Source organism: Aphelocoma coerulescens, chromosome 1, assembly GCF_041296385.1.
Source record: "Aphelocoma coerulescens isolate FSJ_1873_10779 chromosome 1, UR_Acoe_1.0, whole genome shotgun sequence".
Taxonomy (NCBI): domain Eukaryota; kingdom Metazoa; phylum Chordata; class Aves; order Passeriformes; family Corvidae; genus Aphelocoma; species Aphelocoma coerulescens.
This window is the reverse complement of record NC_091013.1, coordinates 102,864,859-102,892,835: the sequence shown is the minus strand read 5'-3', so window position 1 is coordinate 102,892,835 and position 27,977 is coordinate 102,864,859. Positions and strand designations below refer to the sequence as shown.

The window sequence follows — 27,977 nt, the reverse complement described above, 5'->3', positions numbered from 1 at the left end:
TTTGCTACAGTAGCTTTAATCTGTTTTTGAGCAGTTGCAATAGTCCTTTGGTAGCTTTGCTTGAGTTGCAAAAGTGAGTAACCTAACTTGTATTAATTAACAGATTTAATGAGATGAGTATGCTGTGGCATTAAATGCTCTGTACAGTCTTTCTTTTTTAATTTTCCATTTAATTTGGCTAAAATGAAAGCAAAGATCTTAAACTTGAAATATTTTACATAGGGAAAAATATGTAGGTATTTTTAACCCTTTAATCTTTCCTTGAAAGAAAACTGTATTTGTAGAGATAGACATAGCTAGAATTTAAGGTCTTAATATCGATAAACTTTGATTGGGAAAACTAATGTTACTTTGTAGTAGTGTTTGTAAATATGTACTTAATGACTAATAAACAAAGAAAAACATGCTTGAAAATTGTTCAGGCAAAAATCACTGAGGCTCAGATGTTCTGAGAACTGTGAGCTCTGGATGTGAAGCAACTGTGGACTAATTCAGAAGGTCATCTTTGATACTTTGTTAACTGTAATATGTAGACAACTCAAAGGAAATACTGTAGTGTGTAGTTTGAATCATGTCTAATATAGTGCAGCTTCTGTGGAAGACTTTCCATAGGTATTATGAAACTTGGAATATGGCTAAATATTCTCCCCACTTTTTTTGTTTAAATGAGTGGTCATCCTCAGGGCTCTGAAGGGCTCTTTTAAAAAAGTGTGTATGTTTTGTACATGATTATATTTGCTCACACAGTGAATAATGCTCTGTTTCTGATTACGTGCTGTCTGCTGTTTCACAATAGAGCTAAATTATCAGTATTTTGAAAGCAAAACTAAGTGGTGCTCATTCATGTGTTAAGAGAGACTTTGCTGTTGAAGTTGTTGACATTTCTGACAGTGTAGTCTGACTTCTTGGTCATTGCACTGGAATGAAAAAAATAAACTTAGGGCAAAACAATTTAAGAAAAGATTATAACTAGTTAATTAGACAGGCACAGAGAGAAAGAGGAGACTAAGGAAAATTTTAAATTTTACCCTCTTGATGGTAGAGATGCTGGAAAGGCATAAATAATAAAATAATTGGAAAATGTTACTTAAAAAAGAAGTCAAAACATTGGCACAGAGAATGTGTCCTTACAAAAGTGTTTGAACAAAAAGGTTTTAATTAACCTGATCAGCTGTTTTCTCTCATGGGTGTGTAACTTCTCTCAGTGCCCTTTCTGGTGTGTATTATCTCCTCATCTGTTTGTCCAGCCTACTCTGCCAGATTGTGTAATCCTTTCTTTCCCCTTACTCAGTGACTGTCAAGCTGCACAGCAGGGTAGCAAAAAATAACCATGTAATTTATGTGGCTTTTTAATTAATTGGCTCTTATTCTGCTACTTTGCATTTCAGCCAAGTGGAAGGATAATGATTCTTTTGAAGGGGACCTCTATGGTGTTTTGATTGAACTTTTTTTACATAAGGTCTGTGGTCATTATCATCAAATGAGAAAGAATCTGGCAGTGTATTTGCAGATGTAGTGAGTAACCTGCCTTGCTTAGGAGAGTCTGGGCACTGACACACTACACCTCTTGTAGTGGTTATTTTTTCACTAAGGCCACTGTAGGAGACCGAAAAGAGCAGCTTGAGTGTCTTATGGTCTGTCATGCCTATCGTTCAGTTTCATGGTGGTACACGCTGGGGAGGACATAGTGGTCTGGGCCTTATTTTTGGGGTATCTGTAGAGAAACTGGCTGTGTAGAGCAGCCTGAGAGGTGTTTTTATAATGGTCCTGACTTGAATAGGTGAGTTTCCTTGCCTTTGGATTTTCTTACTACTTTGTTTGAACTCAAGCCAAGCCACAAAACCATGCTTGGGCTCTCTGCCCGTTTCAGGCTTTACCTTAATAATGTTAAATTTAAAGAAAATTTTGTAGATGCCAAACAGATTGTGCTTTATAAGTAGAATGGGAAAATGAAAATATATGAAACATGTTTTAAATGCATGAAATCAGAAATTAAAATTTTATCTAAAATGACAGATGAAGATATCAAGAATAGACTCAGCTGTTATTAAGAACCTTAAGCTGTTTAGGCAGATAGGTGGGGAAGGATCTGAGTTATGTGAATAAGATATTGTGCTAGTGTCAGACCAAGAGTAGTTAGTTCATTTACTGCTGGGTCTTTGGCAAATAGGTGAGCGTTAACTTCTCCCATGGCAAAAATAGTTTACATGAAGTTATGGATTAGGAGGTGGCAACAAAGTTTTTGCAGACCATCAGAACTTTACCTGTTCTTAAACTGCTGTTGCAAATACCAATGGTGTGGTCTGGCTCAAAGAGCAGGACTGGTGCCTTTTTCTTTCTTAGCCAGTGCTTTTTAATGGGTAGAGAAAGGGCCTGGAACCCTGGCTTTCAGCCTCCATCTAGTTTTATGTTAGCCTTTTGGACCACTTTTGGTACACTTGCTTTGACTTCTGTTGCTCCGTTTCCTGTTTATAAAATAAGGATCTTGGCAGAGCTACATTTCTTAATTCTACAGAGGGTACTGACAGAAGGAACTGGCTTTTCATAGTAAGAGTTTTCATTTGTTGAGTATGAATATGTTATAGATAACAGTGGAACAAAGCATGCATCATGCTAATTGATTTTTATCTAGAGAATGTAGTTTCCATTTGCTTAATTTGCTGTATGTAATTTACAATAGTAACTTATTTTTAAAGCAGTTAAATGCGATGCATCTTTTTAGGATTGGATGGAACTTAAGAGGCCTTCATGGACTTGCTTGTGCAGATCACATACAGTATTACTTTGCTGCTGTGTTTCTATTAAGGAATGAGGACCTACGAAATACATATTTCTATAAGTGTTTCATCTCCTGTTGGAAACGGAAAATGCATTCAGAATTGTTTATCAGCTCCAGAGGTGAAATGTCAGCTTAGTTAAGTAAGCCTGAGTAAGATGCTTTCTGTACCATGTGGTGTGAGATAACCTTCTACTGCTTTTGCAAAATGATTCTGCTCCTGATGAGGATAGTTTAATTCCGCTTCATGGATGAGGAAATCAGAAAGAGAATTGTAAACTTGTGCACCTCATAAGTGAAGGGAGTGGGGTGAGATAGTGTTGAACCTTTTGGTTTTGGTGTTCTGTTGGTTTTGGGTTTTTTTCCAGACAGGCAGGGAAGAGAGTGGAAAATTATATTTGGGTGGGGAATATGTATTTTCAGTACCTCTGTTCCAGTGATGAGATAAAGCTTCCACGCAGTTTCCCATTTTTTGAGTGTTTGTATAATCAGATTTTCAGTCTGATTAATGTTCTTACTCACTTTGTCTCTACTTTCTGCACTTTATGAAAGGTAAAACCAGTAACTGAACCCCTAAACATTCTCATCCTATTTGCTGCTTAGTGAAGGTGAACTCTGGAGCTTTTCTGTTTACTGCATACCTACTCTGGTCATTTGTGTAACACAAGTGCTAATGCTTTCCTTAGCAGAGTGTAAATGATCCACCTTAAGATGCACAAGAATAAGTATGTAGCATTAGAGGAACACCAGTCTTGATTTGTGAAAGTTGAAAAGGCTGCTAGGTATTCTTTGCTTCAATGTTAATGATCCAGAGGGGAAAAAAAATAAAATTACAGTTTCCCACTATATTGGATTGTTACACAAGTCAATTATAGTCAAATATTATAGTGCTAGTGCAAGAGTCAGTGGGAAGTCAGTCAATTTTTTTCCATTGGAATATAAGCGAAAAAACTTGCTAACTCTCCAAAAAGATGTAAAATACAATACTACTTTTGGCACCAAAGTATCTACATAGGTCCGTATATCATACGGCTTTAGACTGGCCAATTACCCCAGCAAGCCTTTTTTCTCCATTACTTCAAGTAGCTATTTACATATGTCCAAAGTTGTTCCTGCTTTCCATTTTCACTTCCCACCTTGACTTGGCAATGTTTCACATGTGCTGGATGCAAAGAAATTAAGTGTTAGACATCTGACTTCTCTTAGCCATTAGAGAATGTATTCATTTTTCTCCCCATGAAAAGAGAAAAAAAGACAACAGCCTCTGTAAGGCAAGAGCAACTCAGTGATTTTAAACAGAGAGGAAAAACCATCCCAAATATAGAATTTTACAGGAAAATCATGTATGAAAAGTAAAATGCTTTTAAACAGAACTTGCACAAACCAGTACTGACTAGAGTGGCTCTAAGCATGTGTCAGAATTTCCATTAGATACCTCTGTTTTGGGACATTTTGCAGCTTGCTAGTTAAATTGCAGGGGAAAACAATTTGCTCATATTTTTTGCTGAAAAAAACATTTAAAAGTGAAAAATTAATTTGGTGTTTGGAGTATTATGCTGGAAAATACAAACCCTAACACCAGGCACCCAAACCAACCCCTGCTCTGCAACACAAAAGAAACTCCAAACCAGCCAACCTAAAATCCAGACCTTTATTCCAAATAAGATCTGTGGCTGGGCTGTTACACTGGGACACAACCCCTTTTACATCAGCTGAGGAGCTGAATTACAAAGCTGCACCCTGAAGTATAATGGCATTAAACAATTTCCTTTGTGGAATGTGCAAAAAAACCCCCAGAAGTTGCAGCCAGATGTAAACATTGAAACTTTAATACCACCTGATACATCATGCATAGAAGAACCACTATATAGAGTTTTGATGCATTTTTTTTCTGGTTGATTTGTGAAGTTTCTCCATGAAGAAAAGAGTCTGGCAATTGTATGCTTACTTTTCACGGAGGATGTGTTGTTTCCTACCTGCTTGAATTCTGACCCTACTGAACTGGGTAGAAATTGCTGTGCATTCATTGGGGTGACTAATTATCTGTATGGAAACTGCTGCTGATTTTGAAACAGGAAAATTTGGATCAGGGTGTTCACAAGAAAAGGAGATTCAACACAATTCTCGCTTTTGGGAAGTTCTTTGGTTTTGCTCCTTCTGAGGACAGATTTTTCCCTGTAAGTTTCATTTAGGCGAAAATCTAATCTTAGTGATGGGAGACTTCAACTGAGCAAAGTAGGTACAAAAATTGCACACTTTAAAATAGGAAGAGGGTTTTCGAGTGGTCTCAATAAGTGTCAACACTTGTTGAGACATCAGTAGAATAAAGAAATATCAGTTCTTCATAAGGTTACTTTGATCTTACAGGTAATCTTAGAGTATCTATATGCAAAGGACAAATTCTTCCATACCAGACTCTCATTTTTATATTTGACTAATTTCCTCGTAAAAAGAACGAGTATGCTGGAAATTCCAGTGGACTTCAGGAGGTTTGATATTTCTTGCTTTTAAGGGTCTGTCTCTTTTTAGAGCAAAATTTAATGCCATATAAACTCTAGAATATCTCAGCCTTTATCAAAATCTGATGTTTTCCTTCTGGATTTGATATTCTCATGCATAACATCTTTAGATACTTTGCTTTACATAAAAGCTACAGATGTAATTGTATTTATAGTTCTGCGTATTTGTGTCATACTTACATTCTGAGATAATACAGTGTTTTCAACAGATGCTTTGCGCTTTTGAGAGCGTATATTCAGGTTTTTACACTGTAAAATTTCTGGTACATTTTTATTAGAAAAGGTGCATGCTGTATTGTTTCTTGCCTTCTATTTTAAAACTGAGTCTGTTCTTTCATTGCTGTTTTTTTCTTGGGTACATATGCTGGTATTCACTACTGAAATATTTTCTTCAACAGAAATGAACATTACAGAAGTTTGAGTTGAATTACAATTAACTTTTTCTTGTAGGTTAACTCTGGTATTTTTAGGCTTCCTTTTTTATTGATCAGACACTTGTACATTTGCTGAGTTTCACTGTTGTCTGTGAGCCTTGAGAATGTTCCTGAGTTAGATCCCTGGTGACCAGTTTTCCCTTGATTTCCATTCTAGCACTGATGGCCATTTTTGTGTTCAGTAATAAAATGAGCCCATGCTCGTTGTGTGATCCCCAGGACTCATGGTGGGGTATGACATGTGTGTCTGAAGGACATGCCTTTCTCCAAAGACAGGGAAACCTGATCCATTGGGCCTGCTGGGAGTGGTGTCCCACAGGAGCTGTCACCCACCCGAATCGTGCCTGAGTTGTGTGGCAGAAGTCTGATGGGGCTGGGACAGTCATGACAAGGCACCTGCCTGCAGCCTGGAGTGCTCATGCCCTGGCCCTGTTTTATTTCCTAATACGAGGAAATACAGACAAGCCAGTGTGGTCAGGGCTTTTGAACTCTTGTTAAAAATGTATCTTTGTCTTCACTTTCTCTTAGAATCCGGGAAGCAAACATTCGCCATGTATCTGCTGTAGGATACAGCAAATACTGTTCAAACTGTTCATTTTAACACCCTAGTTAAAACAAATTGTTACTGTCTTGTAACAGGTTGCAGCGAAGAGGCTCATGAACCCCTTAGTTAAGGGTCTTTTGTGAAAGAAGCTGCAAAAACTCCGAGTGGAGTTGAGGACTTAGCTGGAGCTGGTTGTTCTCCTTATGTGAGGAGCACTGCCCAAGCTGTGACCCTGCTTGAGGTAGGCAGTAGTAGCAATGGGTCTGCTGCCTGATCCTGCCTTTTCTTTAGGGTGCTTTGGCTGCACAGAGCATGAGAATAACTTATTGTTAGTGCAAGGGAAAGCTTTTTATTCCTGAGGGGACAAAACATGTAATCTGATGCAAGGTATGTAAATGTATTGTTGGTGTCTGATTGTAATATGACACGCACCTAAGAATTCTTAATGGCAGCTGAGAGCATGAAAGGAGGTGTGGAATCGGGGGCAACACTCAAGATGTGTCTGGAGTCTGAGAGTCTCAACAAACAGATGTCCATTTCAGTTTGGTTTACAGTGTTGGAGAGAAAGTGGCCTGCTATTGTTGTCTTATAGAAACATGGAATGGTTTAGGTTGCAAAAGACCTCTAAGGTCAACCTTTAACCCAGCACCACCTTTTAATCTAACTGCCAATGACATATAAATATATATTTATATTCACATGTGTGTGTATCTCAGTGCCCTCTGGTACCAAAAGGCATACAGGACAGAACTATTTTATTAGTTATATAGATAGCTGATACTTACCTGACTCGTACTTGTATCTGAAAAATACCTTTCAAGTGAGCTGAGTAAATGTTAACATTAATGCAAGTAATCTAAAGAAAATACCAAAGGGCAGAGGTGAATGTGGTAGACTTGGAAGATAATATAAAGTTAGAAATAGAAGAGAATGTTATTTTTGTTATGTAGTGTGCTAATGTGACATTTACCACACAGAAATGCTGTTTTTATGACATGGGTTTCAGATAAATCCCACCATATATTGCATATATTCTTGGTATTATGGTTTTGTATGAATTTTGTAATAAAAGGCTCACCTTGTCCTGTGTAATGAAGGATAACTAATATCATGTCTTCGGTACTCTGTTGGAGAGATGCTTTGCCCAGCTGCACTGTCTCCAGAGGGTGAATGATAGTGCACAATGGGCAGTTAGTGCCCCAAGGGTATTTCAGAACAAACACATTTATTCTGGTGGAGTTTCAGGTAGCCATACCTCTCCCCTCACCACAAGCTGAAACTTCTTCAGACATGGAGAAAACTAATCCCGGGAAACCTGTATGAATAGTGAAGCTTTGGATGAGGAATTCTTAAATTGAGGAAATATTTTTGGTTTTGGTTTTCGGCTTTCATGTCACTATCATTAGAGGGACCTTGTTACTCTTTCAGTGTATTATAATGAAAGTTAATCATTATAAAAGTCAGTAGTTAAGGATTAGTAGTTAAGAAAATAATTTATTGCTTGTTGTCAGAAGATAGATAATAAACTGTGGACTAATACTTCTTTTAACCTCCCTCTTTTTAATCCTTATGCAACAGGGGCAAGATTTCAGTCAGTAGTGCTGGCTGCTGCAGGCTGTAGCCCTCTATGAAAAGAGGGTTTCTGGTTTTTGTTTGAATTTACATAGATGGCTTTGCTGTTGAGAAGAGAGATGGTGGGGAATGCTAATGAGCTGATGGAAAGTTGATGTGAGATATTTGCTTCACATAAAACTCTGGCAGAGGCAGGGTACCTGCAGAGAAGTTCTTTGTTAGACAAAATCAGCATAACCCTTGCCTGAGGTTGCCTCATAGTTCAGCTCATTAAAATGAAAGATCTCTGTTTGGATTAGGAATCTATAATACAATAACTAATGTAAATTAACTCATGGATACAAGGCACGCTCTCTTAGTACTGGAGATGAAGCCTTTGTCGCTCAACACCTAACCTGTTGGATTTACAGGTCTTATGGCTCCTATTAAAATAGTGTCACTTTAGGTTCTGGACCTGGGAGTAAGGCCTTGCAGTCTGAGAAATGTTGAGTGATTGCCTTTGGACTAATGCTTCAAAGACACATATTGATGTTTGTAAGCCCTATTACAGCGAGTCATATGGTGATTTATCTTCTGTGCCTTTCCATTATTTCAGGATTTTCCTGAATTTGCAGGTTGAAAGGGTCTCAACTTTATGGTGTCACAGAATGGTGTCAGCTGTAAGTCAGGTTCCGTAAGTTTTATAAAAGCTTCTTTCTGGTGTTTACCTGACAAATATTTGATCCAAAGCATTTTCAAATTTTTAGACAAAAATTATTAGGCTGGGTTGGTTTTAACAGAGCAAGTTGATGAGCAAGCAGAGGGAAATTTCTGTTTTATCCTAAGTGGAAATATTTGCAGGTCTGTAGGTTTATGAGATAGTACACATCTAAACAGTAAAGAGTCAAAGACTACTAAAATAACTCTGATATAATAACTCTTGAAACAAAGCATAAATGTATATGATTTTATTATTTTTCAAGTCAAGGGAAGTCTTTTTCTATGACAATTCTATTACCTGGGGAAAAAGCATAATTTTAGATCGAAGGCATTTAGTGCTGGTTTTTTCCTTTTTTTTTTTTTTTTTTTTTAATGTTGTTGTAGCTTCTTGGTGGGCCTTCCTTTCAGGAATTTCCAAAAATAAGCACACAGCAAGCTAGGCAGAATTTAGGCCATCTGAATATAGCACCAGATTTGTAGTGGGATGAACATTGCTTTCAGCCAAGACTTGTTTACGGCAGAATCCATGGAGTTCTGTGGATTGACTGTGAAATTAATTCAGTACAGCTTGAAAGCTCAGGTTTCCCGTGTACAAATGGCGTGGATGTTTTTATTGAATGCTTCCAGTATCTTCTGCTCTGGCTCCCTCCCTCTGCCCCCCCTGCCCCCAGCCTTGATGATAAAAATAACACTCAAAGTGTTTAAATATCCATTGTAGAGGGGTTGACTGTGAGCTGTATGAGGATGAAATGGTGGTATGGGATCATGGCATTGAACAGGTTGGCCCTGAGCCACAGGGAAGCAGCACCTACATACTTACTTGCAGCTGTAGAGCTGGAATTGATGTTTTACACTTGTTGGTGATTAATTTGCACAGGCACAAGCGTGGAAAGCTAGAACAGCACGTGACAGGCTCAAATCCCCAGCCCTCAGGAAAATGTCTGCAACCTCCCAGCACCTGCCCAGGGGGTCACTCCTGTTTCAGAGATCCTCTGCAGTGCTAATGCTCTCCATTTTGACTGATAAAACTTTGTAGTTGGGGGCTCAACTTCGATCTGCAGGAAAAACAGTCCCCCTCTTGAACACATTCCTGTCGCTTCATGGTCATTCAGATTCACCATTAAGTGAGCTGAGAACTGAGATAAGAAATTATTTATTTAGCATTGCCCTTTCTTCCAAAAGAAGCTATGTTGTCCCAGTGGCATTTTCCTTAAACATACAATAAAAACATTTAAGGGAAGCTAAAGCAGACTCTTCAGAATTAAATACTTTAAAAACATTTTTTTATTTTCACAGTTGTGATTCTTTGAGTAATGTTACATATTGAAACTGCTGCCTAGCACGGTCTGAATCCAAAATTATTTGCATTGTTCCTGACATATATACTAAGGGCTTGCTTTTGGAAAGAAATATCTTTCATATTCTCCTAAGAGAGTTATGTGCAGCTAGTGCAAGATGTTGATGAACTGCTCAGTGTTAGTACATTGTTGCTGTTATTCCTAGACTCTTTGCAGCCAGACTGTAGAAAAAGCAAGAAATGGAAAAATCAAATTGAGAGTTATTCTTCACATACTTGTGCATTTTGACTGAAATAATTTTTTCAGATATACTGAGGTCTTAGCTATTGAAATCAAAATTTACTGTGCCTTCTTAATCATGAATCTTCTGTTACTAGCAAGTGAGCCTGCTGTGAATCATATGTGCAATTAAGCTGACTAAACGTGGAGGAAAATGTGAACTATAAAGTTCTGAAGGAAGAATTAGAGACATAAATTTTGCACTTTTCATTTTTACCTTTTCATCCTTTTCTCATTTTCAGCTTTCAAAGGGTTTTATCCTCCTTTAATCCCCACCTTTTAAAAAATATATATTTTTAATGTCCTGCTCGTTTCCTCCTCCTGCAGTTTTTCTCTCAATACCCTCTCTAGATCTCTTGACCTTTTAATTAACATCACTTACGGCAAAAGTAAAGTTTCTTCTGGCTAGCTGATCTTTTAATATTCTGGATTTAAGCAATGAGTCACTATGACATACTAGCCAGGCTTTTTAATCCTCAAGCTCTCTGGAGAAGTCTTTGGGAATTCTTGTGCTCAGGATATTAACAGAGTAAGGTTCTTTCTCTTCCTAAATTTTTACTGTGATCCAACAGGCTTTGGACTGGTATGAACATGAGTGCAACACACTGGTTATTTCATGTTTTGCGTCAGTCTTTTCCATGGATGAACATTCTGTAAGAGAATGCTCCATGTCAGATACTACTTTATCTTCTATACTAGAGAGGGGTCTCTCCCTTGTGGGGCTGTGGAATGTGGCTTGGTGGGTGGGAAGCAAGAAGCTCCAGGATAGCTATTCGGCCTTTGCCTCCTCTGTTTCCCCTTTCCTGTCTGTCTCTCACAATCTTTCCTTTCTCTTCTCTGGGAGCCAGATGAAAAATTTACTTTTAGCCATTGGGGAATAGGAGGAGTGAAGGAGTACTGTGGGACTTCTGGTGGAAACTGGTGTACAGGACATTGCTTTTTCTGGGAAGCTGTCCAGGGAGAGGGAAAGCTGTGTAGGGACTTGGGGCACAAAAACTTTTAAGAACTGTCTTTTTGCTGATACAGATTGAGATGTTTTTCAAGCTGGCTGCACAAGCTTCTCCAGTATTCTCTCTTGTAGTTAGCTGTAATAGTTCTTTTTTTGGTAATGATCCTTTTTCAGTCACTAGCAGATGGAGGCTTTGTAATTTGTTTGACTGCAAGAGCAAACAATAGCTATTGATCACAAGTATTTCTTATAGTAACTCAGATATGGCTTATTACAGCAACAGTATTTGTCATCCAGTTCACGTCAGATGTCTCTTACATGGGATGAAAACTGCTAGTATGGGTGAAAGAATTTCCAACACCAAATACATGCCACACCAAGTGAAGCTCTTTGTCAAGGGTATTTCAAACTGTGCCAAACCTCAGCAGGATACCTGCCGTGGTAGCTGGTGCTCTGAGCTTCCCAGAGATGGAAGGAATGCAGTTTTATTTTTCCAGTTCTATTTCCCTTCAGATCTAAAAACTCATCTTATTATTCATAGTATCAAAGGGTGATTAAATACATGTTACACTTTGGTAGTTAGAATGCTCCTTTCCTATCCCAAGATGGCTGATCTGAAAAACCAGAAGTGGCAATATGATTTTGACTGTGAATATTTTAGCCCAATGGCTCTTAAGAGTATATGTATATAATTTAGCTACATCATTCAAATAATTAGAGAAATTGAAGTGTTGGGTCCACAAACTAAACCACACTAAATATAGTATAATTTCATGTAATCTTAATACAAGTATTTTCAGATGGCGAGAATTTGCCAGGCTATTTAGTGCAGTGATTTTAGGGATGATTCATGGAAAAAAAGAGTGATTAGAAATTTGCAGCTGGATGTCTTAGTATCCAGAGATTTTTGTTTGTTTCAGTTTCTGTCTCCTGTTCTTACTTGCTTTGGTAGCAAGAGCTGGAATGCTTCGGTGCTTGAGAGAAGAACAGTGTTGTCTGTAGGTTTACATTCCTGTTTCAAAGCAATTTGTTTTCAGAGGCTGATGGATTGTTCCAGGAATCCATAATCTCATAAAGTGTTTACTTCTGCAAGTAGCAAAGTGAACTGTCTTGCTAGGCAAAACTGTGCAAGTGTTATCTCAGGGGAGTAAACTCTTAGGGTGTGAGTCTTACAACCTTCATGCCTTAAAAACTATTTTTACCAGAAGGAATTTTAGTGTATTTTGTATCCAGTTGTGATTCTATCTATGTGTATTGTTTTAATAGCCTGCATGTGATAAAATTTAGCAGTGAGTAAAACATGCAGATTTTCCCATTGGTGCTCAGAATTTGGAAGTTTCCACTGCAGCTGTGGTGTAGTAACCTTTTCTGATCCTCTTTGGACACTTGCCCTCTGTGAACCTCTTCATCTAATTTTAGGAGTGCTGTCTTACTTGGCTTTCACTGTTGAAGCTGATGATCTTGGAAGACATCTGTGATTCAATTTCACCACCAGCCCTCTTAACACTACTCACTTCTCCAGTGTGGGCAAGTACCCTTCTAGGTTCTTGTTGCAGCTATCATTTTAAAACACAGAATAGGGCTCAGCTACTGGTCAGCCCTGGTACTTCTCTCAGTCTTTGCCTCGTGCAGTGTTGCTCCACCACCTGCCCTTTCCTACTGCTGGACTTTACCAGGCACCTCTCCTGGTGAAACACACAACCACACTCATGAAACAGGCTTGATTTGGGCAACTTCAACTTTTTAATCTCACTTACAGGGATGAAAAAGAATGGTTGTCAACTGTAGGATGTTTCCATTCACCAAGGCATCCAAAATTAATTGGAGTGATCAAGTATTAAAAGTTCTGTGCAATCAATAAGTGAACTTAAGAGTTTTGGGGGTACCCTATGAACCATGTGCTTTTGTTCTTAAGTACTGTGGCTTGTTTTTAAGACAGAACCTGATCCAAATCATTATAGTAATTCTTACTTTCCATGGTGAGCATAAAGAGATACCTAAGGAAGCATAAATGGGGCAAACATGTATAATTTAGTACAGTTCCCTAGTACTCTCCCTGTCTTTGGCCATTTTTAGCTAAGGGATTCCCTGAACCTATTGTGCTTTGTTACTCTGGTAACCTTCAGTGAAGCAGCACTCCATGGTGTTTTCCCAGCTTCCCCTCAAACCTATTTAAACTTGCCTCCTCAGTATCCTTAGGCAACAGCTTCTGTGGATCAGAGATTTTTTTGAGCTTGCTTCCCGTCACCTTCACTAAATATTCTGGTTACTCTCAGTCCTCATCCATCTTCCTTATGCCACTTGCAATTTGTAGATCTCTATCAGAGTTCCTCTGTGGTTACTCATCCAGTGTGAAGAGTCCCAGCATACTTAGTTCCTCCTCAGTTTGTAGCCACTTCTTACCTTTGGTAACCTCGCTTGTCTTTCAGTGTATCTCTTACATCTCTTTCTTATATATCTGGTTTGATAACAGGTGACTGTGCTTCTACATGGTGGCATAATTATGTTTTCTGGGTTTTTTCCTCTCTTCTTTTGCTAATAATTCATAATATTTGATCTGGGTTTTTATTGCTGATGAGCACTGAGCAGATATTGTCATGGAATTACCTATAATAATTCAAAATTTTGCTTCTGAGTGAAAGTGGACAGGTCAGCACATGCCATTTTGTACATCAGGTCGATTAATTGTTCAAATTCATTGTTTTGCCATCATGTATTTTGAATTTCATCTGCCACTTTTGTTGTGCAATCACTCTGCAGCTATTTGCAGTTATCTGTCAGCCTTTCAGCCTTTGAATAGCTTCATGAAATCAGCAAACTTGGTTTCCTTGCTGCTTGCTGCTTTCCCATGAATGTATCAAATAACTGAGATGGTACTTCCCTCCTCTGCAAGCACAAACCCTTATTGCCTGCCCTGTGCTTCCAGTTTTTCTTACTTCAATTATTTATTCAGGGCAGACCATCCTTTCCAGGTCATGACTATGTAGCTTTCTTTAAAACATTTGATTGTCTCCCATGTTGAATCGTCCCTATGTGAGAATACCACCACTGGTTGAAAGAAATAGGTGAAGACCCATGTTTGTGAATGTAGTCACTGAAATACTGCAAGCTTATTAATGTTGAAAGGGAAAAAAAATTAATAAGCAGATCAGGGTATAAATATCTTGAATGATAACTCTACTTTAGACCAAAAAAAGGAAAGTCATGTTTTGCGAAGAACTTTTCAATCTCTTTCATTCTGTTCTCTTCCTTTGCTTTTCATGGGAGATAAGGAGTGAAGAAGCAAAATGCTTTATTTTGATTTGTATGGACAGCTTCTCTTTGGAGATTTGACATTGGTACTTCCTGAAGGCAAAGATTCTGCCTCTCTTTTCATGAAAAACCCACCTGTCTGTCTAACTATATCCTTGTGGATTTTAGTGCCTGCTTTTACTGTCCAAATTATGGATGAAAATATTTCAGCCAGTTCTACTTTTTCTAGTTAGTGTGAAATCTCACATCTTGGTTACAAAATCCGTTAGACTTTGACCGAGGTCTGTGCTGTATTCCATTGATGCCAGATTATTCCTAATTGTCCTGTTGGATATGCACTGACCTGATCTTCAAGGGCTGTAAGTACATGCAGCATCAGTTCAAGTGGCATTTTGGAGCCAAGGATTTGATTTTTCTCTCTCTGCTGTTCTGTACAGATCAAGTTCCTAAGGCAGTGTGGCAGCAATGTATCTGGATTTAAAGGGTTTAGATGTGCTCCTCATATGCAGGAGGACAGGCAACTGAGTGCCTCAGGGTATATGTGAAAGAGAATAGGGTAGGTTGTTTACTGTTTTGGCCAGAGATGGTAGTTTTCTCTCTCAATGTAAGTCACTTTACATTCCCTCAGTAAATAAAACCCCAGTGAATATTCTGAGACCCACATACAGTTTCAGTACTTCATATATCTTATTTTGTTGTGCCCTATTTTGGCATTTGTATGACACTGCTTAGCTATGGGACACAGATTTCTACTACCTGAATGTTGCAAAAAAGCTGTATCTCAGCTCTAAGTAATGTTTAAATCATTTTCAGTGAATGATTTCAGGTGGATTTGATTAGGGTGCATCTAGGAAATGGAAATTTTTATTACATGTTTGGTAGGAATTCAATAACTTGAGACGTGGTTTGAAGGCTGATTATTATATTTTGAGGAGTTACATCGCTCTCACTTGGATTTCCATTTTGAATAAATAACATGTTTTCATGTGGTCTAAAATACTCTTAGAATGCTTTAATGACAGCACTTAGAATGCTGTAAATGAGAGCGTCTGCCTACGTGGAATCTAATTTCATGGCTTAGGGTCAAAATGCTTAAATATTTGAAAGTCTGTGAAAAAATGTATTTGTTAAAGTTGAAGAGTTTCTCTACTCATTTAATGATGATACTTTGGAAACTACATGGGATGAAGAGGGTTAGATTTTGTAAAACAATTCTGTTTTTGATGAGAGGCTCCTACCACAGAACAAATAAATAGAGGGAATGATGCACAAGAGGCTCAAAAAGGATCCAAGGACTTTTTCTAAAGTTAAGTTCTAGGGCAAAATGTGCAGCTCAGTATTGTCTCTAGATCAAGTCTCAGAAGCAGCTCAGCCAGGAAAATTCCTTTTTGGCCAGTCTCTTAGGAATGCTGGGACAGCTTGTTGACTTGCACTCAGTGGAAATCATGTGTGACACAGCAGGTACTAAGCACCTCTACAGGTTACAGCACTTTTTGATATACAGCAGTTTTGATACTTCTATACGCTCCTTCTGTTCAGATCCCTTGTCTGCATTAGAATCAATAAAAATACTAATGCACTTCTTATGACTCATAAAAGCAAAAACAAAGTTATGACTGAAAAGGTAAGGTATCAAAAGAATTGCCAGGAATAAGATTCTGTGTGTGGCCATGGTTGATCCCCTTTGGATTTGTACATTGCGATTGTCTGTAAATGCAGTATGAGACTTTTTTATTCCATGGCTCTGTTGCCTGGCCAGGCCTGAATGCACAGGAGGGATGTTCACTTGGATAGCAACTGCAAAATAGACACGTTTGTTCCTGGTGTTTAATACATCTCCTAATAGTTTAATTTTTTCATGCCATTCAAACTTTTCTGTGAAAGTGTTGGCTTTTTCTCATGGGGTTTCCTATGCTGCTCAGCACTATCATACCTTTTAAACAAAGTTTCTCTGAGGACAGTGTTGCCATCTGTTTCTTTCCATCTCCCTTTTCTAGCTTCTGTCGTCTTTGCTCTTGAATCAAACAGCCTGTCTTTCTTTCTGGATTCATTGTGGGCTTCACTGAGAGAAATGGAGAAGAATTTTCTTATTCTATCCTCTTTGGTGTTAAAAACCCCCTATGTAAGCATTAGAGTTGTGCCTCACTGCTGCAGGCTAGCTTAAACTCAGTTGTTGTCTGCAAGTGTTTCATATCTTTAGTCAACTACGCATGAGCTCAGAATTCAGAGCTGAGAATTTTGTTTTGGGCCCTCTTGGATAAGATTTCCCTCAGTTTCATCATCTAGCCAAACTTGTGTCAGTCTCCCCAAGAGTACTGGGAGGCACATGTGATTCAAAGACCGTTTCCTGTTAAATATCAAAAATGGATTTAGGTACTTGAGAATTAAATAAATGGAAAAAGACACATATGGATATTAGTTTGCCAAAAGTCCTTAATGTCAGAAAGAAGTATTACCAGACCTGCTTTCAGAAATGGCTGAATTGTGTTGCAGATTTTGTCTAAGTCATTGAGTGTGAGGAGCAGTAGGCCTGAAAAATTTTGGATTCACTCTCTAACAATCAGAAAGATTTGTCTTCATGAGAAACGATGCTGTTGCGAAATTTGGTAGGGTTTGAATTTGAAGTACTTTGTTGCCTGTCGCTAAGAATGCTCATACGTCTCTTCTTAGTTCATTTTACTTAGAAAACAACATAACAGCATGTTTTAAGGTGAGACAATAGTCTGAAGAAAAAACTCTGAAAGAACAAGCCTGAATACGTCTTCTGGACTATTTCTGAGAAATAGTCCAGAAAATTAGCACGCTGCAAACCAGTGAAGGGAAGCATAACCGGTTGTTTGCTGCTCAGATGGGAGGCAGACCTGCACAGGAAGAGGATTATTCGGGGTGCTGCATGGCACACATGCTTTGTTGGTATTAGCACCTCAGAACCACTGAGTTTCCTGAGTTTTTGCATGACAGCAAACTAGATGAAGCATGACACAGAGCTAAACCACTTTCCTTTGCTCATGCTTGATTGCTGTCAAGCAGATAAGTATTTAGCCACATCAGTACCTCCTTGTGCCACCCCTGGCCTCTGGGCTGCTGCATTGGCTGTGGCAGGATTTGTGCCAAACTCAGCCTCTTACCTCTTCTGGAGTCACTTGAGTTGGGCCGTGTAGAAGAGTCCCTTTTTGCACACAGCTTTGCTTGGCCTGGCGCAGATGTGCTCTATGCATAGCAGGAATAATCTCCAAGTCAGTGATCCTTACAAGAATTATAAGGAGGATGGTTATGTGCTGAAATACTAACACCTGTTGAAAAGTTAATATTCCAATACACAGATAGCACGAATTATAGTAGTGACCTCACTTTGCAGTGCAATTCAAGATGTTTACTGCCATAATCAGGTATTAAACAATTATACCAACCACACTTCCGTTTTTAAGACTGTTATTTTGGCCAAGTATGGTTTTGAATATTCCTTCCACTTGAAGAATGCTTTGGAAAATAGTGAAAGGATGCTAATTCAGTCTTCCACGTTTCATATTAATTAATTCATGTTTTTAACAAGTTTTATGTATTTGTGTATTCAGTGAATTAAGTCAGCTTTTCAAAGACAGAGTTTACTGTTTGGAGGATTCCTGGGGAATTCTGTGACAACTTCAGTTTCATTTATACATACAGATATTAGGCTTTAGACTTAAGTCAGTGTTCAGTTAAATAACATTGGACCATTGTAGACAAAGATGTCTCTGGGAGGAGGACAAAGGAAACAAACTGCCTGAACAACGTGTTGGTACTGATGAATGGAACCATAGTGCAAGAGCAACTGACTGTTGAAAAGTAGCAAATAAAACTAAACAGCCAGTGTCCAGCTCTGCTTGTAAATCTCTGTACGTATTAGATTAAGGATGTTAAATCGTGTTCTGTAAGGATGATCTAGTAGGTCCATTGAAACTCTTGCTAGTAAAATCAGTAAGTCTGTTAGCTCTGAGTTTATGTTGCTACTTAAAATGTTATAGAATTGACTATCCTTCACAAAGTGTTTGTACTTGTAAATAGTCAGATCAGTTTTAGCAAATTTCTTTCAGAGAGTAGTATTCTCTAGAGGATTTTTTTTTGGTCACCTCTATCCTTCTGCATGGGTATTTAGAGATAATTATGGGCAAAGTTATTAAATCTTTAGCTTGTCAACGCACCTCTTTACTTCTGAGGACTCACAATTTGCTTTATGCAGACTGTATTTCCTTTGTTACTTCCTGCTCCTGCCAGCACTCCTTAGGTTTTCATTTCATGGTTATATTTGTTACCTCATATGCTGGAGTACTAGTGAGGAAAGAAATTAAAATGCTTTAGGAGTAGCTTGAGAAATTTATCTGTGTGGATAAATGCCCCCTGGACAGAATTGGAAGTAACGAAATTTTCGAAACTTGGACTGTAAAGCCTAAAACCCAGCTGACAAGAGCTGTTCATGGTTGCTGCTGTATGGAGCATTTGTTTAGCAAAAAGCCAACATAATGCAAATCATGGATAGAACTTTGCTTAAGAGATGTTGGTGGCACAGTGGCTTGCCAGTTCACAAATGGAAAAGCAGTGAGTACAGACTCATCAGTTTGTAGAGAGTGTTATCGATTGGCAAAAACCCTGGCCTACTTCCTTAATTTGTATTTATATTCCACTTTCTTTACTTAGCTGTTGTATATTAAGTTAATTCTCTGTTTTTGTATAAATTGGGCAGCAAATACCTGCTATAAAAGCAATGACAGCTGATAAGCAGTTTCAAAAGATGAAATTAAGTTCTGAATTCTTCAAGCATTGTCTTCTTTCAATTTGATACCTTTTTCAACAAAAGGAAGCAGGCTGCTGGTGGAAGTTAGTGTTTTGATGTAAAGTGATTTCTAAGCAAAGAGAAGATGGAGGAAAATTCAAGGTGACATTGGAATCAGCTTTTTTGTTTCCCCAAACGTACTTGCCCAATCCTTATCCAAAGGCTGCCATTTCTTCCTTTCGGTATCCGCTGTGAATAGCACAGACTTGCACAGGACTCCTAGTATCTGTCACAAAGAGGCTGCTGAAGAGCTGTTCAAGGAAGGATGCTGCTTTCCCAATTGTAATAAACCAGCTCCTCCAGGATTCAAAGAGAAGTAATAGTTGCCTCCAGTTACTTTCTTACAATTTTATACTTGTGTTTTATGTTTAACAAATGATAAATTTAGTTATTGGCTGAACCTTGCCGTGTTTAAGGCAGGTTTTTAGGTTTTGTTTGTGGGGCAGCTTAGAGAGGGAGGAATACTAAAGCACAGCAAAATTTAGTTGTATGTGTTCCTTCCATGAGTCAGTGGCACAAGTAGGAAATAGAGCTCATGATTATTCTTAGTCCCAGGGACATTTCATCCCAAGAATAGGCTCATATACTTTGGTGTCTGAACAATACCCTGTCCGTATATAGCTTTTAAAAATAATCATTGCACAGAAGCTGAGTTGATCTGATGGCCAAATATGATGGTAGGCATTTTTTTTTCTGCAAGCATGTTGACAGGAACCTTTGATTTCCTTTGCTTCCTCTGAAGTGTTAAGGAATGCTCCATTGTTAAGATTTTCTGACTGCATTCTACACCTGTACATTTCTAAAAAAATGTTGGGGAATTTTGGTGGGGTTTTTTGGGGGGGTTGTTTTGGTTTTTTTTTTTGGATGGGGGTGTTATTGTTTTAGGGGTCTGGGGGAGGTGGATTTTTTTGTTGTGGGATTTTTTTACTAACTGTTTCTCCTATGTTTCCTGTCTCTGAAAAGGGAAGTTCTATAAGAGGAAGGGGGATAAGTGAGTCAGGGTTATACTGGATTATCAAGAGTGAATCACTATCAGCATGTATAATTTTTAGTCCTGTTCCAACGTCTTCTGAAGATCTTCAAAAATTCACATATTTTTTCAGAATTTTTTTTTCTCCTGTATTTTGTCCTGGACTTGGGGCATTCCTGTTTGAGTCACTTATCAGTAGCTAATGGCAGAAGTATGATCTGTCAAGGGGCTTTATGGGCTGCCATGGTTTTCCTTGTAGTGGCAAAATAAAAATGGGAAATAATTTGCAAAGGGCTTTTTTCACACAATGGAAATCTGAGTCACAAAATTCTCAACGCTGGGAGAGTGGAGTGACAGAGCTCAGAACATGGATCTTCACTTCCCTCTTTTGTGACTGTACTCTGTTCCTTTGGATTAGTAACATGTATTTTGTAGGATCCTTGTGTTTTACTACAACTTGAGCATGTGGATCAGAAATATGTTTTGAATAGCACTAATTAAGGGAAATGAGCTCTGTACATATGCTTTGGATTTTAAGGTTTTCATATTTGGGGGGCTGGATTTTTAGAAGTCAAAATAAACATTTCACCTTATGAAATTCATATTTCAAACTTTCTTTCATCTTAGTTCCTACACAGTTATGATTTGCAGTTTTGCCAGCTAAGAGGAGAGCTCTCTTTGTATGATTATTCTAGCTAAGGATTATAGAGGAATTATTTGTTATTTAGGAGTAGTTTGGTGTACTTTTGTGTCAGATCTATCTGGAAAGTATTCCTAGCTGCCAAACACATTTTATTCTAACTCTAAAGACTGTTTTTCTGTGCTGGGTGATTGAGTTATATGTTATGAGCTTGGAAAGTTGGTGTATTGCTTATTACAGCAGGTGATTGTTTAACAAAGTGTATCTGTGTGGATGAAGAAAGATTAAACACTTACTAGATGCAATGAAAATGGAAATCCAGCAAGAACCTAATTTTTGGAATGACATAAATAACTGCAGAGATACGCATTCAGACTTCTCTTCCAGACTAGGTTTTTTGGGGGGGGGGGGGGAATATTTGTTATTGTAAAATGAAAATAATTTATTTTGTGGGCATAGTAATATATAGGCATGAAAGTAGAAATTACATATATATGCAGTATGTAGGTAGGTTTAAACATTTTCAAGTTGTTGCAGGAGTAATGTATTGTTAAAATGACTTTGTCTTGGTTGTTGTCTGTGACATCCAGTAATTATGAAGGACCGAGGTACAGATGGATGCTTTGCTTTGTGTATTTATGCACAGGCTGGATCTGCCATGCATTTTTGTTCAGAACTCTTCAAGTCTGGAGCTCTCTGAGCGTTTTGCTCTGTTCATCCATGTACACAGGCAGTAAGTGCAGGACTCAGGTGTTCCTTCCACCTCATAATGCAGGCCAGTGGCAGAAAGGAAGTGACTCTGCCTAATTCCCTGTCCAGTCCTGTTTGCTGGACCATACTGCCTTCCAGCAAGTAAAATTAACTTCATAAGGTGATTACAGAGTTGACACAGCCAAAACCTATCTGTGTTATTGCATGCTGATCATGCTTCACTTGGAGGGTAGGATGGCTTCAGATCTCCTACTACTTCAGCCGCTGCTGGTTTGGTTTGGCTGGGATGTTGTAGTATCTCCATTATCGAGCCCTGCTTTCAAATTGCATATGACTGGTATTTGAAAAGTCCTTCAGTTATTAAATCTCTAGCCTGACCCCACTCCTGGCAGTTGAAGAGAAAATTGATTTAGAATATAGTAATTTGCTGAGAAGTGAATAAACCCGAAATCCTTGTCTTCAGGCTTTGCTTTCTCTATTTAGAAATCTTGCTGAGGATGGATAACTTCAAAAGACAGATTAATTTTGAAATTAAAAACATGCATCTTGCTGATTAGCGAAAAGATGTTTACTGATTCAACAGATCTTTACAAGTTTATACTAAATAAAAATTCAGTTTTTAATTTTTTTATCTTAGGTGTTATATTGGTCCTTCAGTAGATCTGTTATGTGCAAACATGTTTGGCAGCAAATCATAGACTATGACTGACAAAATGGTACTTCAGAAATCAAGTTCTACAAGGGGTTTGACCTGTATGGCATTAGTTTGATTCGACTTGGTGAAAGCAAGGTAGCAAAATATAAGCTTGAATTGTAGGAAAAACATGAACTAGGAGGTGTTGAGTATGCTGCAAGTAATTTGGATGAGATCTACACTGTGTGTTACATAAAATGCAGTTGATAAAACTTAATTTAGTGTTAAAATTGTTATATTTTACCACAGTAGCTATTACTGTGGACAGGGATCATCTTGGTTCACTTTTGTATAAAGCAGTGTTGTTTGATTGTAATTTCAGAAAGTTAAGGTTTTTCTCATCAGCATGAAATTTGTTCTCTGCAGAAATAAAGATGTCTGTGCTCTGTCCCACAGCTAAAGAAAGAAGTTCCACCTCTAACCTGCCCCAGGTTGCCAGTAAAAGTATATTATAATTTTAAACTGTGAAGGCTGGCTGGTGAGGCATTAAAACCATTGTTTCTGTATAATTTGGATGGCAGTATTTTGAGCTGTAGCTGCAGTGTGATCCCTTAGGATATCTTCCCCCTGCTGGAATCCAGTGAGTCAAGGGGTCTCTGGAGCATGTCTCTACCTGCTCAGCTCTTCTGCTCTGCCAGGCTGCCAGTGCAGTTGTCCCTTTGCCGCTACATCAGTCTTTGCTGTGACCAGGAGAAGAAAGCCTTTGTTACTGCAAGAGATGCAGACTGGTTTCTTCATGGTCTCGTGGTGGCAATGAGACATAAAATAGGTGCTCAGATTGAACAGTTCTTTGGCTTCCATTAGAATTATTCACCAAATTGCCAAACCTTGATGGTTTTAGTTGTTGTTTTTTCTAATAAATAGGACTTAAATACCTTCTCTTAAACTTATACATGGAAAAAGTAGGATGGAAAATTTTTGACAGTGCTCCTTCCTTCATATGGGGGAAAGAAGGGAATCATCCTAACTTGAAAAATGAAGCTGCACAGACTGCCAGGTCTGATAAAGTGGAGTATGTGTTTCTTGAGGTGTCCTGGGAAAGCCCTCCTCAAGACAGCAAAAGTACATTGCTGAAATAGATAGACATCTTCAGGCAAGTGAAAGGCACAGATAGGGAGAGTCATTGGCCCACCCCAGTGCCATCATGTCTGCACCATACTTGTTAAAAACCATTTCAATCAGTGAGCATTATACCTCTGCCTCAGGAAGGTACTGAGATCTGGTATCACATAAGCATATATAAGCAAAAATGGTGCATTATGTGCTTTGCTGTTCTGAAGAAAAAATATGTAAGTGAAAAATTGAGACATGATTTATCATGGTTATTTGATACCAAAGAAGGACTTGAGATAGTGATCTCATAGAGCAAGAATCAAAATTAAACTGAAAGAAACAGATACCCTGCATATAAATTACCAAGAATTTGCCATCTCTTGCTGTTTGTACGTGCTGTGATATATGTTCAAGCACAGACAAGCTTCTAGTTGGTTTTGAGTTTCACCTTTGCAGTCAGATAAAAAGAAGCTATCTCAGTTAGATGTTAAAATATTTTTTCTTGTTTATAGAAATGCAAACAAAAAAAAAACTTTACTTTTTTCCTTTCTTTGCGGTTTTGTACAATGGAACAAAAGTGTCCTGATGCACTTAGTGACTGATGCTGTTGTAAGAGGGAAGGAAGAGGCTTTGTGATTTAGATGGAACCCTTTGGGTGTGTGTCTCTGACTGTCCACATCCTAGCAGCGGCTGGTTCTGGCCGTGTCCTGTGCAGCTGTGCCCACTGGGCAGTGCCTCTGCAGGGACGTGGGCACACAGACACGCTGCCCTCCGGGCAAGGAAGTGCCCCAGATGGCACCTCTGTGTGACTTCATCCCTTAATTCACTGCAGGGCTCAAGCCCCAGGGATGCAGCAAGCTCACTAGGTGAATCTGTACCTGGAAAGAACTGCTGCAGCACAGTGCATTAATGTGGGACGTTGATTGTGCCAGGCAGGGGAGAGCTCTGCTCAAACTTGCACCGAGTCATGTTCCCATCTGTCCCAAATACAGAAAGCTTCTTGTTTAATCCTGGGTCTAGGGCAGACTGAGGAAGCCACATGAAATAGCTGTTCCTTGCTCCTCTGCATCAGGCTTGAGTTCTGAGGAGTAAAATAGTAAAGAACACATGTGTGTAATTAAAATACAAAGGAAATAGGAAGTGGGATAGCAAGGAACTATTGAGCATCATAGTTACAGACATCTGATTTTACTGAAGGAATTAGAGGACTCTGAATGAATTAGCCCTATAGCCATTCTTAATCTTGAGGGAAGGGAGAGTGTATTCATCGGGGGTTGGTTTGTTTGTTTTAAATTACTTATGTTTTCACAACAACTTTATCATCATTTTCTTGGTAGTAAAACCTATAGTTAATCTGCAACTCAGCTTCCACAGAAGTCTCTATTATAAAGTTCACAAATTTAGTTGAAGTAATTACCACCTCAGTGCTAAATTGAGTGTTCTTTTAGGAAGACCACTGGAAATACATTCAACTAAAATAAAAATCTATCTTAATACTTCCATGGGGCTAGGAACTTGCGAATAAGTTGGAATTTATTTAAAATACTGTCTTTAAACAGTCTATAAATTACATGATTGATAAGCATTTCATTGTGGTTTTCATTAAATTGCTTGAGTCATTTTTAAGTAGTACCTGAGATGGTTAAAGGTGAATGGGCTTGACATAGGTGAGATACTTCTAACACCTTAAAATACTCCAGTAGAATTCACAAGAATACAAATCCTTCATCAGAAACTGCTCAGTCTCATATGTAGTCTCTATTTTATATATGAGCTTGGGAAATGGCCCTTTTTTACTGCAAGGAGCATCAAGGAATCTCCAGGCACAAGTTCTCATAAAGTTTGCTACTTTTCCTCTCCTCTCCTCACCACTTCCCAAAGATTTTTCCATATGAAAGGATTATTTGCTTTTAAGGATTCTTTGTTCTTTGCACTATATTAAATAGAATTTCTGTGCCAAAAGCTAAGTAATTTTTAACTGATACCAGTCTGGAAAACTTATGGAAATGAGATGATAGCAAAGAAGCTTGATTTGTTTGTTTGTTTATAATATGCTAGGGATAGCTGAAAGCAAGTTTTAACTGGAGAGCATTTGAAAGGAGAGTAAGAAGTAAGTACATTAAGAGAAAGCTGAAAAGAATAAAAAGAATAAAACTACCATAGGAAAAAGGAGTAAATCTAGTTCTATGCCATGTTTATATTTCTAGAAACTTGGACTGAAACAGGTTTGATGTCATGTGCAAAACTATAATTTTAGTTTCTTGAGTGTGGGGTGGTTTTTCAGCTTTCTTTGGTAGGTTGTTTTGGTTTTTTTTTTTTAATGGATAAGCTGTCTAATTAGTATAAATTCTTGCTTCTGCAATGAGTAAAGGAAATAGAAACACACAAGCTTAATGCACAAGGAATGTATCTGAATATGTAGTTGAGAACTCAAATTTTTCTGTTGCCAAAAGTGATTTTATATTCATGGAGACTTATGATAAATATGTCCTCAGAAGTGTGTGGAAACACAAACCACTGATTTATATTTTTTTATGTTTTCAGTTGAAAGCTCAGTGTTTTTCTTGTGTCACACAGGGATTATTACACAACTACACAGGATATGTGAAATACTGAAAGATGGATTAAACTTACTAAATTCTAAGGATTTGATGTGATTTTTTTTTCCCTATTACATCCACAGGAGAAACCTAACAAAGCTGTCTCTCATCTTCAGCCACATGTTAGCAGAAATCAAGGCTATTTTTCCAAATGGACAATTCCAGGGTGATAACTTTCGCATCACCAAAGCCGATGCTGCAGATTTCTGGAGAAAATTCTTTGGAGATAAGTAAGTAGAAACATTTTGTAAAATCCTCAATTCTTTCTAACCAGAAGCATTTAAAAAATTCACTTCTTACAAATCCAGATAAGGGTTGGTAGGTGTTCTGAAGATAATTTCTCATCTAAGACTTTAAATTGGCTAAAATCATTAAGTTCATTGTTAACATTTTTTTTTTTTCAATGTTGTATTTTGCTCAAAGGTAGTTCTGTCAAGGGTACTTATGTTCAGTTTTACTGCAGGAAGTTTATTTGTTCCATTATAGGGTGAAGATAGTACATTGCTTTCACAAACTATATGGCAAATCATGTCCTTTCTTATTAAAAATGTATGTATAGTCTACAAATGAAAACTCTAAAGTCTGAATTAGGAACTTGATATTAGTGTCATGGACAGTGTGTTTTCCTTATCTCGCCTAGACCTTTCTCACTACTACACTATTTAGTGGAATGAAGTGTGTGAAGTGTAGATAGATGATTTAATTCATATAGCAAATGCAATAGTGAAAATGTAAAAGTAGGCATATGCGGGATTTTTGTTTTGTTTCTGGGAAAAAAATCCATTTAGAGTACACATACAAGCTAATAAAAGATGTGCAGCTTGTTCACTTTCTCATGTGGAATGTTTATAAGTGTAATAGTGACATAAGAGGAATGCCACAGGCAATAGGTTGGTGTATTTTTCATTATAACGGAGGACTCATTACGGTCATCAGCTCTGGTATCTTGCACAATGTAGGCAGAACAATTTCTGCCACAATCTGTTGCTGCTTCTGATCATAAAGAGTTCTTCAAAATAAGTGATGTTTTATTTAGAATACCAGTGTAGTAGGTTGACACTTTTGCAAGTCAGTTCTGTTCAGTGTGAATTTACAACAGTTTCACTTCCATGTTTTTTTTTGTTAGTCTAAACACACCTACTGTCAGCTTTCCTCTTTCTGAGTTCATGGTAGTGTTTTCTGGTAACTTCTTTCCCATGTAAGTAATGTTAGAGTGTGATGAAGTTGCTATATCAGTTCTCTGTTAGAGAAAAGGAATTTAACTGTGTTCTGTGTTACCCATTTTAATGTGAATATAATTTTCAAAATAACTTCAAAAGTTCAGCTAAAGTTTTCTGAAGGATTAACTTAAATGACATGTAGGGTTCTCTGTCAGACAAGGCTTTTGAAAAACATGTCAGTCAAGAAAAGAAAAAACAGGATCTTTGATAAAATGACTAATGATCTTGTTTGTTCGGTGTTTCTATTTTTTCCTCCTCTCTTTTCCCCCTTTGCTTAGCAACTCTCAGAATTTAAATTTCCTTGTGGTCCTTCTCTTTTCCTGTTGGGCTCTGTCCCTGGATGACCTTTAGCAGATATCTTGATTACAAATTGCATTTTTGTCATTGGGATTTACAGATCTGCTCCTCTGCGAGCTCTATCAGTTGATCTAAGCCAGTTTCCTCAGCTCCCCTATTCTCTGTACTGTTCCTCTTTGGGGTTCTTGACGGACTTCTCACTACTGTCTGTGTGAGATTCAAGTGATTTCCTTCAAGTTTCCTTCCAATGGTCCTGCCAGTTTCCATTGGGAGATGACACAATAGGCACTCCAGGTGTCGGACAGTAGGGTACTGTAATATATGAGTAAGATTTTATCAGAGCAAAGTTGGTAAGGGGAATCTTTCAACTGCAGCACTTCATCTGAACAACTCAGCTCTACCTTTGTCTTTTCCTTGCTCACACTTAACTCTATCTCTCCTGACTCATTTCTTGGAGCTCTTATTTCTAAAACTTTTCATGGCCCCAGAGCTCTTGCCATGCATTTTCTAGGCTTTGTTTTTGTCCTTCTAATGCAAATTTCTTCATAGAATGCAACTTTAGATATGAACTGTCACTAGGAACCGTTTGACCTTCTCTGCTCTCCCCCATGTACTCTGATTTCATTTTTTGTGTTTGGGTTTTCTTGTTTGTTTGTTTTT

At 38.1% G+C, this 27,977-nt stretch overlaps 1 protein-coding gene across 2 annotated transcripts in view; it reads left to right on the top strand.

Moving 5' to 3' along the window:
- Positions 1–27,977, top strand: part of CBLB (Cbl proto-oncogene B) — a 132,220-nt gene that overhangs the window by 44,556 nt on the left and 59,687 nt on the right. For both annotated transcript variants that reach the window (XM_069022118.1, XM_069022128.1), the window contains exon 4: positions 25,884–26,030. In XM_069022118.1, coding sequence (XP_068878219.1) covers positions 25,884–26,030 — 147 coding nt within the window. The remainder of the gene's footprint in view (positions 1–25,883; positions 26,031–27,977) is intronic.